Source organism: Cetorhinus maximus, chromosome 20 (assembly GCF_964194155.1).
Source record: "Cetorhinus maximus chromosome 20, sCetMax3.hap1.1, whole genome shotgun sequence".
NCBI lineage: Eukaryota > Metazoa > Chordata > Chondrichthyes > Lamniformes > Cetorhinidae > Cetorhinus > Cetorhinus maximus.
The window spans coordinates 86,345,050-86,368,991 of NC_135898.1; the positions used below are offsets into that span (position 1 = coordinate 86,345,050).

Below are 23,942 nucleotides of genomic sequence, written 5' to 3' on the forward strand. Positions count from 1 at the left end.
CTGCCTTGCCGATAGTCACTACACCATCAGATCCACAATCGGAACAAAAAGAAATAGGAGCAGCAGTAGGCCATTCAGCCCCTCGAGCCTACTCCACTAATCAATGAGATATTGTTTTTTATTCTTTCACAGGATGTGGGATTCGCTGGCTGGGCCAGCATTTATTGCCCTTGAGAAGGTGGTGGTGAGCCACTTTCTTGAACCACTGCAGTCCATGTGCTGTAGATACATGCTGATCTTTGACCTCAACTCTACTTTCCCACCCAATAACCTTGATTTTCTTAGTGCCCAGAAATCTATCAATCTCAATCTTGAAACATAGAAACATAGAAACTAGAAGCAGGAGTAGGCCATTCGGCCCTTCGAGCCTGCATCGCCATTCAATATGATCATGGCTGATCCTCTATCTCAACGCCATGTTTCCGCTTTCTCTCCATTGATACCCCTAATATCCAAAAATGTATCTATTTCTTTCTTGAATATACTCAGTGACCCAGCCTCCACAGCCTTCTGTGGCAGAGAATTCCACAGGTTGACCACCCTATGAGTGAAGAAATCTTTCCTTATCTCAATCCTAAATGGCCTTCCCCGTATCCTGAGACTGTGGCCCCTGGTTCTAGATTCCCCAACCAGGGGAAACATTCTCCCTGTGTCCAGTCTGTCTAGCCCTGTTAGAATTTTATATGTTTCAATCAGATCCCCTCTCATTCTTCTAAACTCTAGCGAATACAGGCCCAGTCGAACCAACCTCTCCTCATACGACAGTCCTGCCATCCCCGGTATCAGCCTAGTGAACCTTCACTGCTCTCCCTCTATGGCAAGTATATCCTTTCTTAAGTGGGGAGACAAAAATTGCACACAATACTCCAGGTGTGGTCACCTTCTTCTTCACCTGCTCATGGCTAACTGGCTGACTAAAACTGACTGACTCTTGAACTGCTCTTCACTGACCCTCGCACTCTATGAATAATCTGGGACAAGGTCATGTTTAGTCTAGCAATGTTTGGGAGAAACAGGTGATTTTGGATCCCTGGCTCCCAAAGTTATTCCTCACTGGGAGTTTTCCTTACATCATATCCGGGTCTGTTGTAACTCTTTTCGAGTCAAAACAATTAACTAAATTAACAATAACAAGGGAGAAATCAAGCACAGCCCCTAATTCAGGTCAGCTGTAAAACCAAGGACAAAGTTTAAAGGAAACTTACAAACATTAAACCAAAATGTGATTAAAGGGGTCAACAAAACACCCCAGTCCCCGCGGCGCCCACCGGGCACGGAAGGCCTCGATGGTGCCAGCAGACACCGCGTGCTCCCTCTCCAGGGACACCCGGCTGCGAACGTAGCCGCAGAAGAGGGACAAACAATCGGGCGGGACTCCCCCCTCGATCGCCCGCTGCCTGGACCTGTTAATGGCCAACCTGGCCAGGCCCAGTCCGGGTCTGTTGTAACTCTTTCGAGTTATCAACAGATCGCATGTAACTCTTTCGAGTACATTCACAGTTCTTGGTTTCCGGGAGTGGGACATGAACCCACAACCTTCTGATTCAAAGGCGAGGGTGCTATGAACTGAGCCACAGCTGACACCTCCCGGGTCTGTTGTAACTCTTTCGAGTTATCAACAGTCACAGATTTTAACTCTTTCAAGTACATTCACAGTTCTTGGTTTCCGGGAGTGGGACATGAACCCACAACCTTCTGATTCAAAGGCAAGGGTGCTATGAACTGAGCCACAGTTGACACCTCCCGGGTCTGTTGTAGATGCACTGATTGAGATTGATTACTTATGATTAGTCAGTAACTCCATTATCGTTGTATCATGCGCCTACCAGGATGGTAGAAGGTGAGCTAGATAGATAAGGACATCGAGGGATGTGAGTCAAAGGCAGATAGTCAGGCATGATCTCACTGAATGTTGGAACGAGTTACAGGGGCTGAATGGCCTTCTTCTGTTCCTGTGACATTGAGGAGGTTGGAGCGAGGTCAGATCTTCATTTCACGGTGTTGGAGACCATATTCCTCCTCCTGGCCATTCCCCACCTCACATTCCCAAACTCCCCCGCAAAGAAGCTGCCCCCACTGGCCGTTTCCCTACGAGATGTGACAATGATTAGGATGATCCTCCCTATTCCAATCAGGAGCTGGAGTAGCTTTGAAACAACGCCAAAGAAACAAGGGAGTGATTTCTTGAGTAATTGGCTTTTCTAATGAGGCAGAGCAAAAGTATGGCATTGTTGTCCTTGCTTTTTTTTTGACTTTGAAGACAAGAGGAAAAAAAAAATCAGCTGACGGATGAGGAATTCTGACATTGGGTTTACGTACTGGCACTCCCGCCTGACTGTAATGGGTTTCCATAAATCAGGAGGCCTTGATTAAACTCTCCAGCCCGTGTGTGTAAATCTTCAGCCTAGCACTGAATCTTGATTATTATTCATGGACGTCTAACATTAGACACGTTTCATTGGCTGCAGCTGCTTTGTAACGCAATTAGCTGTAGGTGAGAAGCGGCTTGTGGGATGGTCCTGTGCTCGTGGGGTCACAGCTGGAAGGAAGCTGAGTTTCCACGCGGTAAACAGCGCAACGGCCAGAAGACCACTTCAGGGAAGGAATCGGGGGGAGGGTGTGCTTGAAGGTTTGGTGTGAGGGGGAGGGTGGGGTGGGGGGGAATGGCAATTATCAATCCTCAATGACTTGTGAAAATGTCGCAAAACAATGGGGCAAAACGTGGGCGGGTACTACAGCGGATGGGCAATATATGGCACCCAATTAGTGCCCAGGCAGCACAGGTGAGATCTATGCCTGTTGAGACCCATCCTCAGTCATCAGTTTCTGCTGACAGTGCTGAACCCAGCCCAGAGAGGTGAGGGTGGGGATGAGTGGAGCATCATTGGATTGTACATCCCCGAAGTCAAAGGTTAAAACAGCTCAACCAGCCTTTCTTACTATCCAGCTGTGTGGGTGGGAGGGGCATTGACACAAATTAGGTTGTGATGTCTCCATGATCAAACAGTTATCCGTCCCCCCCCACCCACCCCCCCCATCACCCCCCTTCCCTTTAGAAGCGACAACAAATTCCATCCTGCTCATATCCCCTTCCTCCAGTCCCAATCCCAAAACGACTTGATTCGGGGGGGGTGGGTGGTGGAATGGACCCAGGGAGAGGGGAAGGGGAGCTGCAAAGACAAACTCAGACCTCGCCACCTATTGTGTAGCCCCCACAGGCACGCCAAGCAAGCTAAAAAACTTTTCATGTCAAGCTACCTCGGCACCCCTGTGCCGTGCCCAGCTTTCTGCAGGCGGCGGGTGACACTTTGGCTCCGTCTCAGATTGTGCAGCAACAGATGGCGCACAGAAAATATATTGTCAGGCCACAATCACGAAGAGGAGGCTCGAGAACAGCTGCAGGCAAGACTCCCAGGCTGTGCCAGTCAGGAACCAAGGGGCGAGCGCTTCTGCAGAGCTGGCAACCGTGCCAGTTGCTCGAGGTGCATTCATTGCAGAGTAACCGACCGGCTTGATCAAATCGTAAGAAATAGGAGCAGGAGTAGGCCATAAAGCCCCCTCAAGCCTGCTTTGCTGTTCAACGAGATCATGGCTGATCTTTTTCCCCCAGCCACACTTTTCCGCTCCAGTTCCCACACCCTTTGATTCACTCAACATCCAAATATCCCAGTCTTGAATATACTCAGTGACTGAGATTCCACAGGCCTCTGGGACAGAGAATGCCAAAGATTCGCAATCCTCTAAGTGAAGAAATTTCTCCTCAGCTCAGTCCTAAATGGCTGACGCTCATTCGGAGAGCTCTAGACTCTCTAGTCAAGGACAACGGCCTTGCAGCACCTACCAAACAACGGGATGTTTCGCGCTGCGGCCTCTACCTCCGGTGCCAAAGATCCTGTTTCTTCCGCAAGTCCATTTCATTTAGAACATTGCCAGGCAGCAGGCAGGCAGGACTTTCCATTCCAACCAGCCCGATCGCAAACTGAAAATTAGAGACCCCCCACGTGAGCCTTTTATACATATTTTATATTCCCAGGGTGGGCTGCTGAAACTAACTATAACTAAATTCCAAAGATTCACAACCCTTGAGTGAAGAAATTTCTCCTCCTCTCGGTCCAGGGCAAACAGCCTCTTCACGTCTACCCCCATCAAGACCTCAAAGAGTTTGATGCCTCTCATTATTCTAAACTTCAGAGAATGAAGGTGGGTCCCTCTCATTTGCATTGACAATGGGTTTAGTGCAACACAATAGCAAACATCCTGTTACCTTACTGTCAGCTGTACTCACACAATCATACAGCAGACAAGGGGGTGTGGTAAAGTGGAGCGCTATGTACCTTTAAGAGAATGTAGTTAGTTGACCATGTGACTGTATTGACCAATTGCTACACAGCATGAGCTCCTTGGGTAACTGTAAGTCTAGAGCTGGAGGTGATTGAAGAAGCACACATGACGTTAGGTGCTTTGTTCTTAGTTCCAATAAACTACCAGTGTTTGTTTAGTTAATCGGTCTCTCTGCCTGTATTGTTTCAAGCACCAACTAATGTGTTGATATCAAGGGCGCAGCTAGTGTTCACCGGACAAAGTGAACCTGATAACCAAAAACATAAAACCATTCAGCCCATTGTACTTGTGCTGGCTCTTTGGAAGAGCTCTGCAATAAGTACCACTACCCCCTGCTCTTTCCCCATGTCTTTTCCCCCCAAAATTTCCCTGCAATTTTTTTTCTCTTTGAGTATATATTCAATGTATCTAAAGGAAAGCTAGATAAGTAAATGAAAGAGAAAGGGATAGAAGGATATGGTGATAGATGCAGGTGAAGTGGGGGGGAGGGGGGGTGGAAGGAGGCCCATGTGGACCACGAACACTAACATGAATATGTTGGGTCAAATGGTCTGTTTCTGTGCTCTATTTTCTGTCCAATTCTTTATAATTCTATATGTATCTAACTCTCTTTTGAATGTTATCATTGAACTTGCTTCCTCCACCCTTCAGACAGCGCATTGCAGATCATAACAACTCACTGTGTAAAAAAAAACTCATCTCTCCACTGTTCCTATTGCCAATTATCTTAAATCGGTGTCCTCTGGTATAGACTCTCCTGTCAGTGGGTAACTGTTTCTCCTTATCTTTCCCATCAGAACCCTTATTAATTTTGAACACATTTTATAAATCTCCCTTAACTGTCTCTATTCTATAGACTCTTCACTCCTTGGTATAAATTTCATGGATCTTGGGATCAAACGTACAATCACAGCTCTGCTATTGCTAATAAGACTGGATGCTGGTGGATGGTGAGTAAGAAGCCTTCACTTTTAAAAATATTTTTTGTAAAAATCTAATGTCGTTTGTCGTGAGCATTTAACTGAAATCCGCAGTTTAAATTCTAAAGTTCTCAGCCTTAAGCTGGGTTTTAACAAGGTCTCCACTGGGTAAGGAGATGGATTTAGTTAATGAAGAAGCAGCTAAAACTGGTTCCTCTGTGACTGGGTCAGCCAGTCTTTGTCTTGGGAGCAGATAAAGTCAGCCAACTTAGCCCAACTTAGCACTTGAGTGCAACTTGGTATAGAGTGTTGGGGGGTTGGGTGATTAAGGGAGTTCGGGGAGGAAGGGAAAGAGGTACTTGTTTCTGGCATTTGATAACACGGGAGGAGTGGTGGTGGCCTTAAAGAGCCAGGGGAATCAGGTCCGAGACTAGAGCGGGACCAGGAGCCAGCGTTAAGAGGAGTGGCTGATTTGGTAAGTAGCACTTAGTGAGTATTTCTACTGTCCAGTCTTTGAAGTAAAAACTGGTTTTCATTTAGATTTAGTGTTTAAAGTATAAAAAGTAAGGTCCCTGGTGTATATTTAACATTCCTTAAATTAGAGGGAGTCAAAGTAAAGGGAGTACTGTAAGGGTAAGTCATGGCAGGGCAGCACGTGGAATGCTCCTCCTGTGTAACGTGGGAAATCAGGGACACTTCCAGTGTCCAGCGTGACCACATATGCGGGAAGTGTCTCCAGTTGCAGCTACTCGAAATCCGCATTTCGGAGCTGGAGTTGCAGCTGGAGTCACTGTGGAGCATCCGCAAGGCTGAAATCTTTGTGGATAGCACGTACAGTGAGGTGGTCACACCACAGGTAAAGAGTGCACAGGCAGAAAGGGAATGGGTGACTGCCAGACAGAGTAAAAGCGCTAGACAGGTAGTGCAGGAGTCCACTGGGTCCACTCCCCCTCTAACAGATTTTACGTTTTGGGTACTGCTGGGGGAGGTGATTTCTCTGGGGAATGCAGCAAAAGCCAAGTCCGTGGCACCACGAGTAGCTCAGCTGCAGGGGGGAGAGAAACAAGAGTGGGAGAGCAATAGTGATAGGGGATTCTATTGTAAGGGGAACAGATAGATGTTTCTGCAGCTGCAGACATGACACCAGGATGGTATGTTGCCTCCCTGGTGCCAGGGTCAAGGATGCCACTGAGCAGCTGCAGGACATTCGGAAGGGGGAGGGAGAACAGCCAGAGATCATGGTCCATATCGGTACCAACAACATAGGTAAAAAGAGGGATGAGGTCCTGAAAGCAGAATATAGGGAGCTGGGAAATAAATTAGAAAGCAGGGCCTCAAAGGTAGAAATCTCAGGATTACTCCCAGCGCCATGTGCTAGCGAGATCAGAAATAAGAGAATAGACCAGATGAATGTGTGGCTGGAGAGATGGTGTGGGAGAGATTTAGATTCCTGAGGCATCGGGACCGATTCTGGAGCAGATGGGACCTGTACAAGCTGGACAGGTTGCACTCCAGCAGGACCAGGCGGTGGCATAATGGTATTGTCACTGGACTAATATTCCAGGGACCCAGGGTAACGCTCTGTGTTCGAATTCAACCATGGCAAATGGTGAACTTTGAATTCAATAAAAATCTGGAATTAAAAGTCTAATGATGACCATGAAACCATTGTCAATCGGCGTAAAAACCCATCTGGCTCACTAATGTCCTTTAGGGAAGGAAATCTGCCATCCTTAGCTGGTCTGGCCTACATGTGACTCCAGACCCACAGCAATGTGGTTGACTCTTAAGTGCCCTCTGAACAAAGGCTATTAGGGGTGGGCAATAAACACTGGCTTAGACAGCGATGCCTAACTCCCATGAATGAATAAAAAAAATATATTATATCCTTGCTGGTGTATTCGCTAGTACTGGAGGGGGGGCGGGATTTAAACTAGAGCGGCAGTGGGGTGGGAAACAAAGATAGAAAAGTAGAAAGCAAAAGTGGAAGGCAGAGGGCTAACAGAATAAAAATGTGTAAAATGTTAAAAAGTCAAGTCTTAAGGCACTGTATCTGAATGCATGGAGCATTCACAATAAGGTAGATGAATTAACAGCACAAATAGATGTTAACAGGTACAATGTGATTGCGATAACGGAGGCATAGAGACCAAAAGCTGGGACTGAATATCCAGGGGTACTCGATATTTAGCAAGGATAGGCAAAAAGGAAATGGGAGGTGGGGTGGCGTTGTTAGCTAAGGATCAAATCAATGTGATAGTGAGAGAGGATATTGGCTCAGAAAATCTAGATGTGGAATAATTCTGGGCGGAGCTAAGAAGCAACAAGGTGGGTAAAACATTAGTGGGAGTTATCTATAGGCCTCCAAACAGTAGTGTTAAAGTAGGGGATGGCATTAAACAGAAATTAGAGATGCGCGTAACAAAGGTGCTGGAGTAATCATGGGTGCCTTTACTCTACATATAGACTGGGCAAACCAAATTAGCAATAATACTGTGGCGGATTAATTCCTGGAGTGTGTACAAGATGGATTTTTTATACCAGTACATCGAGGAACAAACATGGGAACAGGCTATCCTGTATTTGGTATTGTGCAATGAGAAGGGGTTAATTAATAATCTGGTTGTGTGGGGTCCTTTAGGGGACAGTGACCATAACATGATAGAAGGTGGAAAGAGAAGTAGTCCGATCTGAAATTTGGGTCCTAAATCTAAACAGAGGAAACTACAAAGGTATGACGGGTGGGTTGGCTACGATAGATTGGGGAACTTCATTAAAAGGCATGACGGTGGATAGGTAATGGCTAATATTTAAGGAACGAATGTATGCATTGCAACAGTGATACATTCCTTTCTGGCACAAAAACACAACAGGAAAAGTGGCCCAACCATGGCAATAAAGGAAATTAAGGTTAGTATTAGATCCAAGAGGAGTCATATAGAGTTGCTAGAAAAAGTAGCAAATCTGTGGATTGGGAACAGTTTAGAATTCAGCAAAGGAGGACCAAGAGATTGATTAAGAGGGGAAAAATAGAGTATGAGAGTAAACTTGCAAGGAACATAAAAGCGGATTGTAAAAGCTTCTGTAAGTATGTAAAAAGAAAAAGATTAATGAAGACAAATAGAGGTCCCTTACAGTCCAAAACAGGAGAATAACAGAAAACAAAGAAATGGCAGAACAATTAAACAACTACTTTAGTTCTGTCTTCCTGGAGGAAGACAACAAATAACTTCCCAGAAATGCTGGGGAACCAAGGGTCGAATGAAAAGGAGGAATTGAAGAAAATTAGTATTACAAAAAAAATAGAGCTGGAGAAATTAATGGGACTGAAAGCTGATAAATCCCCACGACCTGATGATCTACATCCCAGGGTACTAAAGGGGGTGGCTATGGAAATATTGGATGCGTTGGTTGTCATCTTCCAAAATTCTGCAGCTTCTGGAACAGCCCCGGCAGATTGGAGGCTGGCAAATGTAACCCCACGATTTTAAAAAGGGAAGGAGAAAACAGGGAATTACAGGCTGATTAGCCTAACATCAGTAGTAGGGACAATGCTAGAGTCTATTATAGAGGATGTGATAACAGGACACTTAGAAAATATCAATGGGATTAGACAAAGTCAACATGGATTAATGAAAGGGAAATCATGTTTGACAAACCGACTGGAGTTCTTTGAGGACGTAACTAGCAGAATAGATAAGGGAAAACCAGTAGATGTGGTATATTTAGATTTTCAGAAAGCTTTTGATAAGGTCCCACGTGAAAGGTTAGTGTGCAAAATTAAAGCACTTGGGATTGGGGGTAATCTATTGGCATGGATTGAGAATTGGTTAACAGACAGGAAACAGAAAGTAGGAATAAATGGGTCTTTTTCCGAATGGCAGGCAGTGACTAGTGGGGTACCACAAGGATCAGTGCTTGGGCCCCAGCTATTCACAATATATATCAATGATTTGGATGAGGGAACCAAATGTAACATTTCCAAGTTTGCTGACGACACAAAACTGGATGGGAATGTGAGTGGTGAGGTGGGTGTTAAGAGGCTTCAAGGCAATTCAGACAGGTTGAGTGAGTGGGCAAATACATGGCAAATACAGTATAACGTGGATAAGTATGAAGTCATCCACTTTGGTAGGAAAAACAGAATGGCAAAGTATTATTTAAATGGTGATAGATTGGGAAATGTTGGTGTACAAAGGGACCTAGGTGTCCTTGTACACCAGTCACTGTAAGCCAGCATGTAGGTGCCACAAGCAGTTTGGAAGGCAAATGGTATGTTGGCCTTCATTGCGAGAGGACTTGCTTACAGGAGCAAGGATGTCTTACTGCAGCTGTACAGGGCCTTGATGAGGCCACACCTGGAGTATTGTATGCAGTTTTGGTCTCCTTACCCAAGAAAGGATATACTTGCTATAGAGGGAGTGCAGCGAACATTCACCAGACTGATTCCTGGGATGGCAGGATTGTCATATGAGGAGAGATTGGGTTGATTTGGCCTGTATTCACTGCAAATGAGAAGGAATCTCACTGAAACATATAAAGTTCTGACAGGGATGGACAGACTGGATGTAGGGATGATATTTCCTCTGGCTGTGGAGTCTAGAACAAGGGGTCACAGTCTCAGGATATGGGGTAAACCATTTAGGACTGAGATGAGGAGAAACTTCTCCACTCAGAGGGTGGTGAACCTGTGGAATTCTGTACCACAGAGGGCTGTGGAGGCCAAGTCACTGAACATATTGAAGAAGGAAATAGACAGATTTCTAGGCATCAAGGGGTATGGGGAGAGAGCGGGAGTGCGGTGTTAAGATAGAGGATCAGCCATGATCATACTGAATGGCGGAGCAGGCTCGAAGGGCCGAATGACTTCCTCCTGCTCCTATCTTCTATGTTTCTGTGTTTAAGAGGAATCCTCATACATAGGACAAAATTTAATGCCCACCCCACCAAGGCAGGTTTGGTGGCAGCTGCCTTTCTACCTCTTCCCCCAGGACGGGAAGGCAATTAATGCCCATTTATGGGCCTCATCCGGTCACTGCTGGTATTCAACCCACGACGTTGGGTTGGGGTTGTGGGGGAAAGGAGGAGGGGTCACCATGCAGTGAGCCCAAAATGTAAACCCTATCAGGTTTGCTGTTGTCCGCCTGGAGGTGGTCCCTTGTTCAGAGGGATTCAATACAAAAACAAAAAAATACTGGTAAAACTCAGCAGGTCTGGCAGCATCTGTGGAGAGAGAAAGACAGAGATAACGTTTCGAATCCACATGACTCTTCTTCACTAGCTCTGAAGAAGAGTCATACAGACCCGAAACATTATCTCTGTCTTCCTCTCTCCACAGATGCTGCCAGACCTGCTGAGTTTTTCCAGCACTTTCTGTTTTTGTTTCAGATTTCCAGTATCCGCAGTGTTTTGCCTTTATATAAAGGTATCCAACGCTTGGTCAAGGGAGCCAGCAGCAGGAAGGAGGAGAGAAATTCCTGAAAGCCACCTCCCTGCCCTTGCTGCCAACCCCACTCCTCCCCTCTTCCCCGAAGGGCGCGGCTCAGGGCTCTTGCCGCATCTCCAGTTGGCGGGCGACCTGTCCATCGCCTCCTTTGGGGAAGGCCATCGTATTAAAGTGCCAGTCAGGCACTTCAGTAGCCAGCTGCGGGATCATTAATTACCCACTTTAACGGCCTCAGTTAGCGTCGGAGTGGGAAGGCCATCCATGAGCCTTCCCGCCCGGTATTTAATGGGGCCAATGGGGGGAAGGCAGCAGGATCCCTATCCGGGCACCCTCCTGCCTGATTAAATGCCCCTCCCAGCTTCAAACACACCTTGGGATGGCATCGAATCCCCACCCATATACATGCTCAGCTTTTATTTAGGATTATCCCTTTTTTTAAGCACGATCATTTGGCGCTTCTTATTGAAACGATCTGGGGTAGATTTTCCCATCGACACCGCTCTGAGCAACGAATCATTTGGGTGGTTTCACGATGGGCGTGTTGAGCGAATCTTGCTGATGTGGGTCGCACATCCATGACAGAGGGCCTGAACTTTTTGTGGTACTACTTTAAAAGGACACAAACTTGGGCAGACTCCACGATCAGACTGTAACCCTTGTTGTCTCGTTTCCCTCCCTACTCTAACATCCAGGAAGGAGACAAAAGCTGTCCCTTCCTGTCTCTGATGTCAGACCTCCGTGTGCTACTCTTCCACATTACTGTCTGACCATGGGGTGTGGCGACACCAGTCAGGTGCTGCCTGCGTTGTATTCATAGTCCAACGCAGAGAACCCATCACAGTGCAAAATTCTTCAGAACCAGCTCCCTGCATTTACTTTTCAATAACCAACAACCTTAACCCAGTGACAGATTCACAGGCCTACATTCCCTTTGCCTCCATTGGCAAGGTTCTCATTTGAGTCATGGGTTTGACCCTTAATCCCAACTGATGCCCCAGTGCAGCGGTGAGGGAGTACTACACTGTCAGAATTGCCAACTACCAAACGATGTGGTAAACGAAGCCCCCAGTGTGCCTGTACAGATTGATATGACAGATCCCGTGGCGCCACCCGAGGAAGAGCAGAAGAGTTCTCATCAACCATGTTCCCTCAACCGACCCCAGCAAAAACTGATGATAAACAGGGCAGAAATATTAAGTGTCAACCACTACAATGAATGATCCCCTGAGAGTAGGACAGGCTGTTTAAAACTCATAACAGACAACTGTCGGAGTGACATGGGGAAGTTCGTCTTTATGCAATGAGTGATGAACATAGAGAATGGATTTCTGAGGGCAGTTATACAGGCAAAACACCTGTGTTTAAAATCACGAAGGCTTTAGGTGGAGTAAATGCAGAGAAACTGTTTCCAATGGCTGAAGGGTGGATAACCAGAGGGCACAGATTAAAGGGGATGGAGAAAAGAACCAGAAACAGCAGGAAATCACTTTACACCACATTTGTGGATTTGGAATGCACTGCCTGACAGGGCGGTCATTATAGATTCGACAGGAGATTTCAAAAGAGAATTGGATTCGTACTTGAATGAGAAAAAAAATTGCGGGGATAAGGGGCTGGATTTTACAGCACTCCCCACCCTCCAGCGCCAGACATGTTTTTGGCAGTGGTGGGGGAGGGGCACATAAAATCTGAGAGGTTGGCAAAGCCACTACCTTCCTTCCTACCCCAACTGAGCTTGTTACCAAGCTAATTGACCCACATGATACACCGCCCACGCCATAAATACAGTTGGCATGAGCATGCGGGCAGGGGTGGGCAGGTTGTTTTTTAACAAAGTTTTTGTAAAGACAGGCAAGAAGGGGGGAGGGCACATCATTCGGAGGGTGCCCTTTATGCTTCGGGGGCATCCCTCCCAAGATATTACCTCCCCCCGCCCCCCCCCATCCCACTTTTTGTTCCTCCTCACCCGACCTCCAAAACGTGCCCTCCCACCCACTTTGTGTCCCCCCCACTCCCTGGGCTGCCTGACCCCTCTCCATCCAATGACCCCCCAACTGAACTGGGTCTGGGCGCCATGGCTGCCTTTCTCGTCAGCAGCCTCTCTGCCTGCAGGGCCCGGCTGTGCCACCTCTGAGCTATGGTGCTACCAGGACCGCCGGGGGCTGTCAGCCAATCAGATGGGTAAGCGGTCCACCCTCAACACGGCTCCAACCAGGCCATGGAGCAAGTGTAGGGCAGTGGGACCAACTGGATTACTCTTTGAAAGAGCTAGTGGAGACTCGATGAGCTAAATGGCCTCCTTCTCTGCTGTACTATTGTATGATTGAATGACATCGGGTAGATTGAGCCAAGGCAGGCCAATGACCATCTTCACCACCATCCTACGGGCAAAACTATCAGAACCATGGCACAGCACAGAATCGTTAAATTACTCTGGAACAGCATGCACACTCAACCCAGGTATAGAGACTTCCTTCATGTAGGCAAAGTTTTCAAATCTTCTGCCCAGCAAGTAAATCTCACTTGTTCTACAAGAGGATGTTAACCTTTTTTGTCACACATCGCTAGCACAGGTCAATAATCAGCATCAACAAACAGTTTCGCCATAACGTAGAGCAGGACATATAACAAGTAGCTCACCGCTCCCCCCCACACCCCACCCACAGTGTCTAAGCAGGCAGACTATGGTCAGAACAAACCTCCATTCACAGCTGAGATGCTCCACTCTTGGCTCAGAACTCAGGAGCGATTATGCAAGTCGCTAGCTGCAGGGACCCAGTGTTGTCAGCTGGGTGTATAAATCATCTCTTGCTGTAATTGCTTTTTAATTTTATTCTTTTCTCTAGCATGATGCACTGTGAGGGATTGGCAGATCCCCAATCATGAAATAAGCCCTGGGGAATTTGTTCAACCTAATTGGGAGAGCAATATTGTTCCAATTTGGAAGCATTTCTCCCATTCAGACGTCAGCAGCATACTAATGGGCACTGGTTAGTGAGCATTGGTTAGTGAGTGCTGGTTAATGAACATTAGCTGGTAAGTGCTGGGTTTTTCATTGTTAGTATGGTCGGCCTAAGCGGAGTTGGTGTATTTGGGAACTGCTCTGGTGCCTTCGGAGACGGCATGTTTGGCCAGTTCCCCTGGCAGCGTGAGGCGGAGGGCGCTCTGGATTCCCCCCTGGTCGGGATGGCGTGACGCTTGTTGTAGTGAATGAGGTGCAAGGCCTCGGAGGCGATGCGCTTGAAAATGTCGACGATGAGGGAGTTCATGACAGTCATGGCCTTGGACGAGATCCTGGTGGGAGGGTGGATTGGGTCAGCCCCCTGTACACAGAAGTGGAATAGCTCTGCTTACGAGATTTCCTCTACTTCTTGGTGACTTTAGTCAGCGACTGCTTCAACACCTTGCACAGCCCTTAACCACAGCTACCACCTCAGGCATTCCATTCGGCTTAGACCAACTCACATGGGCATTGGTTAGTGAGCATTGGTTAGTGAGCATTGGTTAATGAACATTGGTTTGTGAGCATCAGTTCGTGAGCATTGGTTAGTGAGCACTGGGTTAATGGGCACTTGTTAATGAGCACTTGTCTAGTGAGCATTGGTTAGTGAGCAGTGGCTTGTGAGCATTGGTTAGTCAGCCCTGGGTTAGTGAGCACTGGTTTGTGGACATTGGTTAGTGAGCATTGGTTAGTGAACACTGGGTTAGTGAGCACTGGGTTAGTGAGCACTGGATTAGTGAGCACTGGATTAGTGAGCACTGGTTTGTGGACATTGGTTAGTGAGCATTGGTTAGTGAGCACTGGGTTAATGGGCACTGATTTGTGGGCATTAGTTAGTGAACACTTGGTTAGTGAGCATTAGTTTGTGGGCACTGGTATGTGGGAATTGTTAGTGAGCACTGAGTTAATGGGCACTGGTTTGTGGGTGTCATGAAGTGATTAATGTCTAAAATGTTACCAGAAATTATTATTTTTTTAAATAGAGTTTAGTGATGTATGTGTGTATGGGCGTGTGTCATAATTGGATTAAAACCAGCTAGTCTGGGTGCTTTGATGTTTGGAAAGAAGTAAGTTTGAAATGATAATTAGATAAACGTGGGCTTGGGTTTTACAGTCAGCATGCGGGGGTGGGCCCAACACACCGGCACATAAAATGACATGCGATAATGTTGGGCATGCGTCCCGACGTCACCGTGTTGTCTCATTCGGTGGGCACGCGCCAGAGGCGGCTGCATGCCCGCCAATAATTAAAAGGCCTCCGCGAGCGGGATGAGGTTTCCTAAAGCTTTTACAAATAGGATAAAAATGTTTTTTGAAAAATAAAAACACATCCCATCTCACGTGTGACACAGTCACACGAGGGGGGACATGTTTCATTACATTTTTATTGCATTTAATTATTTTTTTCAAGGGGGCAGTTTACATTTTTAAATAAAGCATTCAAAAGGGTGGGTGAAATCTTGCACCTAGCTGGCAGAGGCCAAGCAATGAGTTTATATCAGTCATAAAATTAGTGGGATGAAAATGTTATTGTTAGAAGATGTGATGTTTCAAAACCTAGTAATACAATGGGAAATTTACATTCAAAGGAAAAGCCAGGTATAAACAGAAAGGAGTTTGTGTGTGTAAGACAGAGGCATTTAAGATCTAACCAGCCTGTACGCCTCCAACTGTGCCTGCAAGGAACCTCATTTTGAATTCGTAAGGTCAAATGTGCTTTGCCTGAGGTCTGTTTAAATCTGAGTTTTACTGTTGCCTTAATGGAGGTGTAACTGAGAGTCAGATTAATTAGGGGATTTTTGTAGTTAGTAATCTTGTAGACATAAGTCTGTGCTTACAATTTTTCTTGTATTAATAAATGTTTAATTTAGTTTTATAAAAAACCTCTTGAGACTCGGTGGTCTTATTACTACTGAATTCAAAGCCTGCATCTCAAAACATACAAATTGTAAAAATGGATTATGACAGTTGTTTCAAGTCTCCCTCTGGGATTTGAACAATTCAGCCCTTACCATCAGCTGTGGGCATTGGTTAATGAGTACTGGGTTAATGGGCAATGGGTTTGTGGGCATTGGTTAGTGAGCATTGGGTTAATAGGCACTGGGTTAGTGGGCAGTTGTAAGCAATTGACATGAGGAAGGAAAATATGAACATACAAACTAGGAGCAGGAGGAGGCCTCTTGGCCCCTCAAGGCTGCTGCACTATTCAATAAGGTCATGGCCGAACTGATTTTAACCTCAACTCCACATTCTGCCTACCCTTGATAAATTTTCACCCCCTTGTTTATCAAGAATCTATCTACCTCTGCCTTTAAAATATTGAAAGACTCTGCTTCCACTGCCTTTTCAGGAAGAGGGTTCCAAAGACTCATGACCCTCTGGGTGGAAAAATTTCTCCTCATCTCTGTCTTAAATGGGCGGCCCGTTAATTGTTAAACAGTGACCCCTAGTTCTAGATTCTCCCACAAAAGGGAATATCCTTTCCATATCTACCATTTCAAGACCCCTCAGAACCTTACATGTTTCAATCAAGTCGCCTCTTACTCTTCTAAACTCCAGTGGATACAAGCCTAGCCTGTCCAGCCTTTCCTCATTAGACAACCCTCCCATTCCAGGTATTAGTCTAGCAAACCTTCTCTGAATTGCTTCTAATGCATTTACATCCTTCCTTAAATAAGGAAACCTATACTGTACATTTGTGGTCTAGATGTGGTCCCACCAATGCCCTATACAACTGAAGCATAACCTTCCTACTTTTATATTCAATTCTCCTCGCAATAAATGATAACAATCTATTAGCTTTTATAATCACTTGCTGTACCTGCATACTAGCCTTATGTGATTCATGCACTAGGACACCCAGATCCCTCTGCATCTCAGAGCTCTGCAATCACTCACCATTTTCTTTTTTATTCTTCCTGCCAAAATGGACAATGACACATTTTCCCACATTTTACTCCATTAGCCAGACCTTTGCCTGCTCATTTAACCTTAATGGAGGTTCCTTGAGAGCACATGTGCAAATGAGCACAAATATCCAGTCTGCCCTCTCAGTGAATGCAAATGTCCCAAAGCATGAATGGAAACAGGTCTGGGTGTGTTCACCACCCTCCCCCAACCCCACTTGTGTCCTGTCCAATATTTATCCCTCAATCAACACCTAAAGCAAAGGTCTTTACATTGATCTCATTGCTGTTCAGGCACAATGACAATCACGTTTCCTACATTACAAGGGTCACCGGACTGAAGTACCTTATTGATTGCAAAATGTTTGGGATGTCCTGGGGTCATTAAAGCTGCTATATAAATGAAATTCTGACTTTGTGTTACTTCCAGATAAAGGTGGTGGAAGGGACCAGGAGAAAGGGCTAACGCTGGCTTCTTCTACTCTTCCTGCCTTTAGGCATCTCCCCCCACTTCATTCACAAGCCTGCCCTTTGACTATGCCTATTCCATTCTACCATGCAGACATCCTGGGACAGTGTAAAGGGGCAGAGGTCAGACTTAATGTGTTCCTGTCCTTTTCGAATGCTGCTAATGTATGTAAAAGAGGAACTTTGGAGCCTCCATGTTGAGGAAAACACTTGTAAAGCATCGAGTCGTCTGTCCCCAACAACAGCACGTCAGCCAACCTCATGGAAAATGGAGAGATAATTTGAAGGAGGGAAAAGCAGTAATATATCTGAGAACATAGGATAGACCAATCCATAACAACGCGGAACAGGAATAGGCCATTCAGCCCCTCGAGCCTGCTCCGCCATTCAATAAGATCGTGGCGGATGTGTGGCTTAAACTCCACTTTCCCACCTGTCCCCCCATGACCCTGGACCCCCTTGGCCATCAAAAAAATCTGTCTAACTCAGCCCTGAATATATTTAAAGAACTGGCCCCCACTGATCTCCGGGGAAGAGAATTCCAAACAACAGTGACCGATGATGGAAGGTTTATAAGCTGGTTTCAAAAGGAAATTTTAAACTAGAGAGATTCCAACACCGAGTTTAAATAGTGGTTTGCAACCCACTGTCTCCGCAAGTTTTAACACATCAGTGAGAATCATCCATGACGTGTGTGCTGACATTAAACCATGGCACAAAGCCTCTTACCCGTGAACTTGTTGACTCCTGCCTCTGCTGCGACATTGGAAAGGGCGACAATTCCCATTGACAGGTTGCTGGCCGTTTCATCCATTTCTATAAGAGCGTGAGGGCCAATGCTGCCACTGGCATAGTTGGCCACGTACACAGAATATTTCCCGGAGCCCTGTGAAACAGAGAAAGTAAGGGAGAGTGAGAGCAGCAATGGTATCATCGAGACATCATTGTGGCTGCAAGCCTTTCGATTGATCGATATGATGTAGCACTAGCCATCTGAACAGAGGCCACATTAATGCAGGAGGTGCTGAAATCTGGATTGCTCCATATCCACCAGCATTTTTGGAGGATTCACTTAGCTTGGTGGTACTGAACTTGGACATAGCTGAAAAGAGAGACATGTTGCTGAAGCTATTTGTCTTGAACTCATCAGAACAAACACAAGAATGTCTAATTTATAATAAACTACTATTTATACTACTACATCTATACTGCTGTATCTATACTGCTGTTATCTATACTACTGTATCTATACTGCTGCATCTATACTGCTTCAGCTTTACTACTGTATCTATACTAATATAGCAGTTCTACTGTATCTGTTCCACTGTATCTGTTCCACTGTATCTGTTCCACTGTATCTGTTCCACTGTATCCGTTCTACAGTATCTGTACTACTGTATCTATACTACTGTCTATAATACTGTATCCGTAGTAATATATTTATATTACTGCATCTATACTAATATATCTATACTTCTGTATCTATACTACTGTATCTGTACTGCTGTATCTATACTAATATATCTATAATATTGTATATATACTACTATATCTCTACTACTGTATCTATATTAATATAGCTTGCTGAAAAAAGGGACATGTTGAAGCTTTCCATCTTACACTCATTAGGATACTTCACAAGAATACCAATATAAGGGGAAAACAACATATGTGAAGAGACTGCTGATTGGTTGGCAAGTGGACTCTGATTGGTAGAGGCACTGCCATGGAGAATACACCAATTGATGGTAACTGGCAAGCATTGTTTGAAATCTAAATCAGGCAGTTTGACCCTGATTGGTCAAGGCATTGCCCTGAGGAATGAGTTAGCGAATGGCTGTCACTTATTTTGTGTAACTGAAACAGGCACAGTGTGTGCACATGTTGTTTCTGTCTGCAAAGAACAGGGTCCTATGTATTAATATAAGTAATATATAACTGACAATGTTAAATTGGCTGTCCGTGTACTTCTTAGCACACTGAGGATTATTTAGCAAATGTTGTCCAATCGCAGAATCACATCTAATGTTGGACACAGTGTTTTGAGTTTTGCAAGCACGGGCTGGTTGGGTTATGGTCTGTAGTGTGGTATATGAATTTCAGTGCCAGTGTGATGCTAGGTATGTAGGCCATACATCCCAACGACAGGCGGATCATATGAAACTCATTCCGCCATTAATTCTGAGAACTTTTGCATCTAATATTGATCTTTCTAATGTTACTAGGCAGTAGTTGCTGGTTAAGAGCTGGTTGAAGTGAAACTTGAAAATTGGTGAAAAGGGAGACAACATGTCCCAGCCACTGTTCACAACTGGAGAGGTACAGACCATACCCAACCAACCCGACTGACCTACAACAACCACAACCATCATCCTGTGTGCTAGGTATGACTCTAACCAGCAGAGAATTTCCCCCCTGATTCCCATTGACCCTAGTTTTGCTAGGGCCCCTTGATACCACACTCAGTCAAATGCTGCCTTCATGTCAAGGGCAGTCACTCTTGCCCCACCTCTGGAGTTCAGCTCGTTTGTCCATGTTTGGGCCAAGGCTGTGATGGGGTCAGAAGTTCAGTGGTCCTGCAGAAACCCAAACTGAGTGACACTGAGCAAGTTAGCGCTGTGAAAGTGCTGCTTGATAGCACTGTCAACAACACCTTGTATCTCTTTGCTTTTGATTGATAATAGACTAACGGGGCAGTAATTGGCTGGATTAGATTTGTGCTGCTTTTCATGGACAGGACACCTGGTCAATTTTCCACATTATCAGGTAGGTGCCAGCGATGTTGCTGTACAGGAACAACTTGGCTAGAGGTGCAGCTAGTCTTCAGAACCAGTCTGGAACACTTTATTCAGCACTAAGGTCAGGATGCTGCCCGAATCCAAAGCCTTTGCTGTATCCAGTGCACTCAGCCAATTCGACTCACGTCAATGAACAGCTGAGGTCTTTGATGGTGGCGAGGCTCAGGGAGATGCCAAGATCAGCTGAGTATAGACAATGAATGAGGACCTTTCCCTTTGTGGCTCAGTCCCACACACAGGAAGACTACATTGTCCCTCTAAAGGTAAAGGTGAAAACCCAAGACGCTTGTGTACGTTTTAGTGGGAGATGTCAGACACATGAAGTAATCCAGCCTCCCTCCCTCCCATATCTACTCAAAGCAATTGATTTGAGTTAACACCTTGTGAAAACTCATGGATTTACAGTGTATCTAGCACAGCCTGTAATTGTACAACTGGTAAATGCAGACGGCATCTGTCACTATGCATTAGGATGAATCTTCTAATCAAAAATGTATACCCAAAATTAGATCGTCACATTAATCTCTGATAAGAATTCCGCTGCACATAATGAACATCTGCTCCTTCGCTATTCAGAGACAATCTTTTTTTCAAAACTGAATGGCAATTGGCGCCACGAATGGAATGTAATAACTCAGTACTTTATATATTTCCCATCAAGAAGGTGTCATCTCAGAGTAATCATGCTGGATGGTACGAGGCTACAGAGCTGACAGGCTGAGTTATGGAGAGGATCGAGTGCATGAGACATGGACGACAGGGAGGATAATGAACGGTCATTAGCGTGCACAGCATGCTATGCTCGCCCAATTAGTCAGAAATGTCTGGGATCTTAACTGCGAGTGTCAGATGCCAGACTGGCCAATCTGTCTTCCAGCTAACGTGTCATACAGAAAGGTCACAGTGCCATCCGGGGCCTCAGGTGAGGGAGGATGGTGCGGGGGAGGGGAACAATGCTAATTGCTCATGCTCCTGTAAGTGTCATACAAAAGACAAGACTTGCATTTCTATAGCGCCCTGTCCAACTTTAGGACATCCCCCCCCCCCCCCCAAAAGCACTTTCTAACCAATGAAGTGCTTTTGAAGTGTAGTCACTGTTGTAATGTAGGAAAAACGGCAGCCAATTTGTGCACAGCAAGCTCCCACAAACAGCAATGTGATAATGACCAGAGAATCTGTTTTAGTGATGTTGATTAAGGGATAAATATTGGGAAGGAGACTCAATAGAATTTCTTCACTTTTCTTCAAAGTAGTAGAGTGGGATCTTTCGCATCCACTTGAAAGGGCTTCAGCTTTACACAACATTTGAAAGTTGGCACTTTGAACAGTGCAGCACTCCCTCAGCCCCGATTTTAAACTGAAATCTTTGGAGTGGGTCTGTGAACCCACAACCTCCTGACTCAGGGGTGAGATTGCTACCAACTGAACCACAGCTGATGCCTAAGAGACGAACAAACATTTTAATTCATCCCATTCTCTCCTGACCTTTGCTAGAGCTCCTTGTCAGACAGAGCCTAGGATCTCTCTGGTCAACACTCGAGGAAACCATTCTTCCTGTGACCCTGTGATTAGTGAGCTCTCGAAGGCTGCAACAGAGGCAAGCCTGATGTTCTCCTGTAAATGCATCTTGCAGCAGAGGTCACTGAGTAAGGGGTGGAAATCCTCCAGAGGCTATACCCCCTCACCCAAGACTGAAAACTGAGACTAGTTGCAGCACCCTGACTGACTGTCACAGCTGCAATCAGCACTGATTCCACACAACATGCGTGTTGAACCACAGGAATATCAAAACAAGAGGAGGCCATTCAGCCCCTCGAGCCTGCTCCATTTTTCAATTAGGTTGTGAATGATCTGCATCCCAACTCCAGTTTTCCATCTTCGCTCCATTACCCTCGAAACCCTTATCCAATAAAAATCTATTGATCCTGGTCTCAATTGACCACCATCATTCACAACCTCGTAAAGAGTGAATTCCAGATTTTCACTACCCTTCGAATAAAGAAGCGATCCCTGACACAAACCCTCAATGACTTAGCTCTAATGTTAAGGTAATAAAAAACAGAAAATGCTGGAAAATGCTTAGCAAGTCAGGCAGCATCTGTGGAGATAGGTCAACGACCTCCCATCAGATCTTTATTAAGGAGACCTGCATTTCATTCCAGATTTATTAATTAAATTTAAATTCCTACAATGGGACTTGAGCTCACATCTCTACAGCATTGCAGCCAGGCCTAGCCTAGCAACATTAGCAATATGCTACTGTCCCTACTGATTTATTGACAGTCGCTCCCTAGGCTTACATAAAGAATGGCCACTTCAGCCAGATATAAGGAGGTTACAATATCCAGGAGGCGACACTACAGCACGAGTCACTGCCTTCAGTGGAGTCGGTGCCTGAATTAATAGGTGCAAGTGACCATGTGGGACACTGAATCAATCTGCAGTCGCACTATTCACGTTCAAAGGCTCAACTCATGAGGTTTCACAGCAACTGTGACATTCCACAAGGAGGGTGAAAAATCACAGCAATGGCCATATCCTCAATCACATCGCCAGCTCCTGCTCATTTCCCAAACACTCGTAGCCTAGCGAGCGGCAGAAAGCAGCTCTGGCGTGCGGCGAGGAGGCGTCGCTCGTATGAGTGAAGCTGTCACTGGGCTAGCTGTGCTTGACGGACTGTCGCACACCCAACTGCAATTGATCACACACACACACCCAATTCAGCCCTGACACCACCCACCCACCCAACCACCTCCATCTCTGACAACATTGACCTGTCCCACTGACCACAGAGTCTCAGGGTCAGGGAAGGGTTGCAAGACCTTTGAGGAGCTTGGGGGTTGGGAGGGATTCGAGTGCGAGCAGCAGAGAGCCTAAGCGACACCGCGCTGGTATCTCCATCACACTGTGGCACTAATTACTCAAGATTCATATTCAAGGCACCAAGTGACTGTGCCTTCGCATCCTTCACTGTCCTGTTACGCAATTTGACAGATCTTGAAACTCTATAAAAAATGTTTGTAGAGAAAGGCACATCTGTCATCCAATTCCTGGTTGTTATGCTGCTGTAATGCCTGTTCAAAATCGCAATCAAGAAGAATGATTCACAAAGCTCTCCTTCTGAATCAATTCCATTTCTATGCTGACAGCTCTGTTGATGAGCTATGTAGCTCTCCAACAAGGATGCCCGCTTACTTCCAAGATACACAGTTATCCTATGGATTGCAGAGGGTTTTGATTGTGGATATCCTAAACGATGAGCTGGCGAACATGATTTCTTTGTGTCCTACGTTTCCAATCTTTCACTTCTGGGTCCCTGCTGCCCCTTTTGGAATACTGGGCAGAACGTTGCCCTCATCGGTCAGGCCTGGGAGCAGCCAAGAAACCGACCACCGCCTGCGATCGGGGCCGCCAACAATTGACAGCCACCCGGATCGTGGTGAATCGTGCGTTGCGGCGACTGCCCAGGATGGGGGGGTTCAGCAGGAGCGCGAGCGCTGATGTTCGCACATGTGCAGGGGGGCGTGTGCAGTCAAAGCCCCACGAGGCACCGATCTCTCCTCAGGGAGCTGAAGGTTTTTAATCAATATAAATAAAAGGATTTTAAAATAACGAAAACACATCCCCTGGTGCGACTCTATCACGTGAGCAGGGACGGGTCAAACAGGAGTGCGAAAAGTTTTCGTTTTTTTTTAAATCGCTGGATGGAACCTCGTTCTGCCCGTGGATGAGGCTTCGCCGAAAATGCAAAGGCCACTGGGCTCCCAGGCGCGCCCGCCAGCTGCAATATCGCACAAGTGCGCGGTGAGGGCAGGACCCTTGCCCGACGTCACCATGTGTCATTTTACCCTCATTCGGGTCGGGCGCATGCCCACCTGACAAGGGCAATATTCTGCCCATTGAGTGTTTTAAGAAGAGAGTTTTATTCTTATCACAATGAGGGTTCCTCCCCTTCTGCTTTATAGATGGAATGGCCAGATAGAAAGGCCTAGCAGAGAGGTCAGTGACGAGCGGGCATCTTAGCAGAGAGGTCAGTGACGAGCGGGCATAGATTTAAAGTGA

General features: G+C 46.0%; 1 protein-coding gene across 2 annotated transcripts in view; it reads right to left on the reverse strand.

The window, feature by feature from the left end:
• LOC144694544 (cartilage acidic protein 1-like) overlaps positions 1-23,942 on the reverse strand; it is a 286,667-nt gene that overhangs the window by 139,066 nt on the left and 123,659 nt on the right. For both annotated transcript variants that reach the window (XM_078565103.1, XM_078565102.1), the window contains exon 4: positions 17,812-17,968. In XM_078565103.1, coding sequence (XP_078421229.1) covers positions 17,812-17,968 — 157 coding nt within the window. The remainder of the gene's footprint in view (positions 1-17,811; positions 17,969-23,942) is intronic.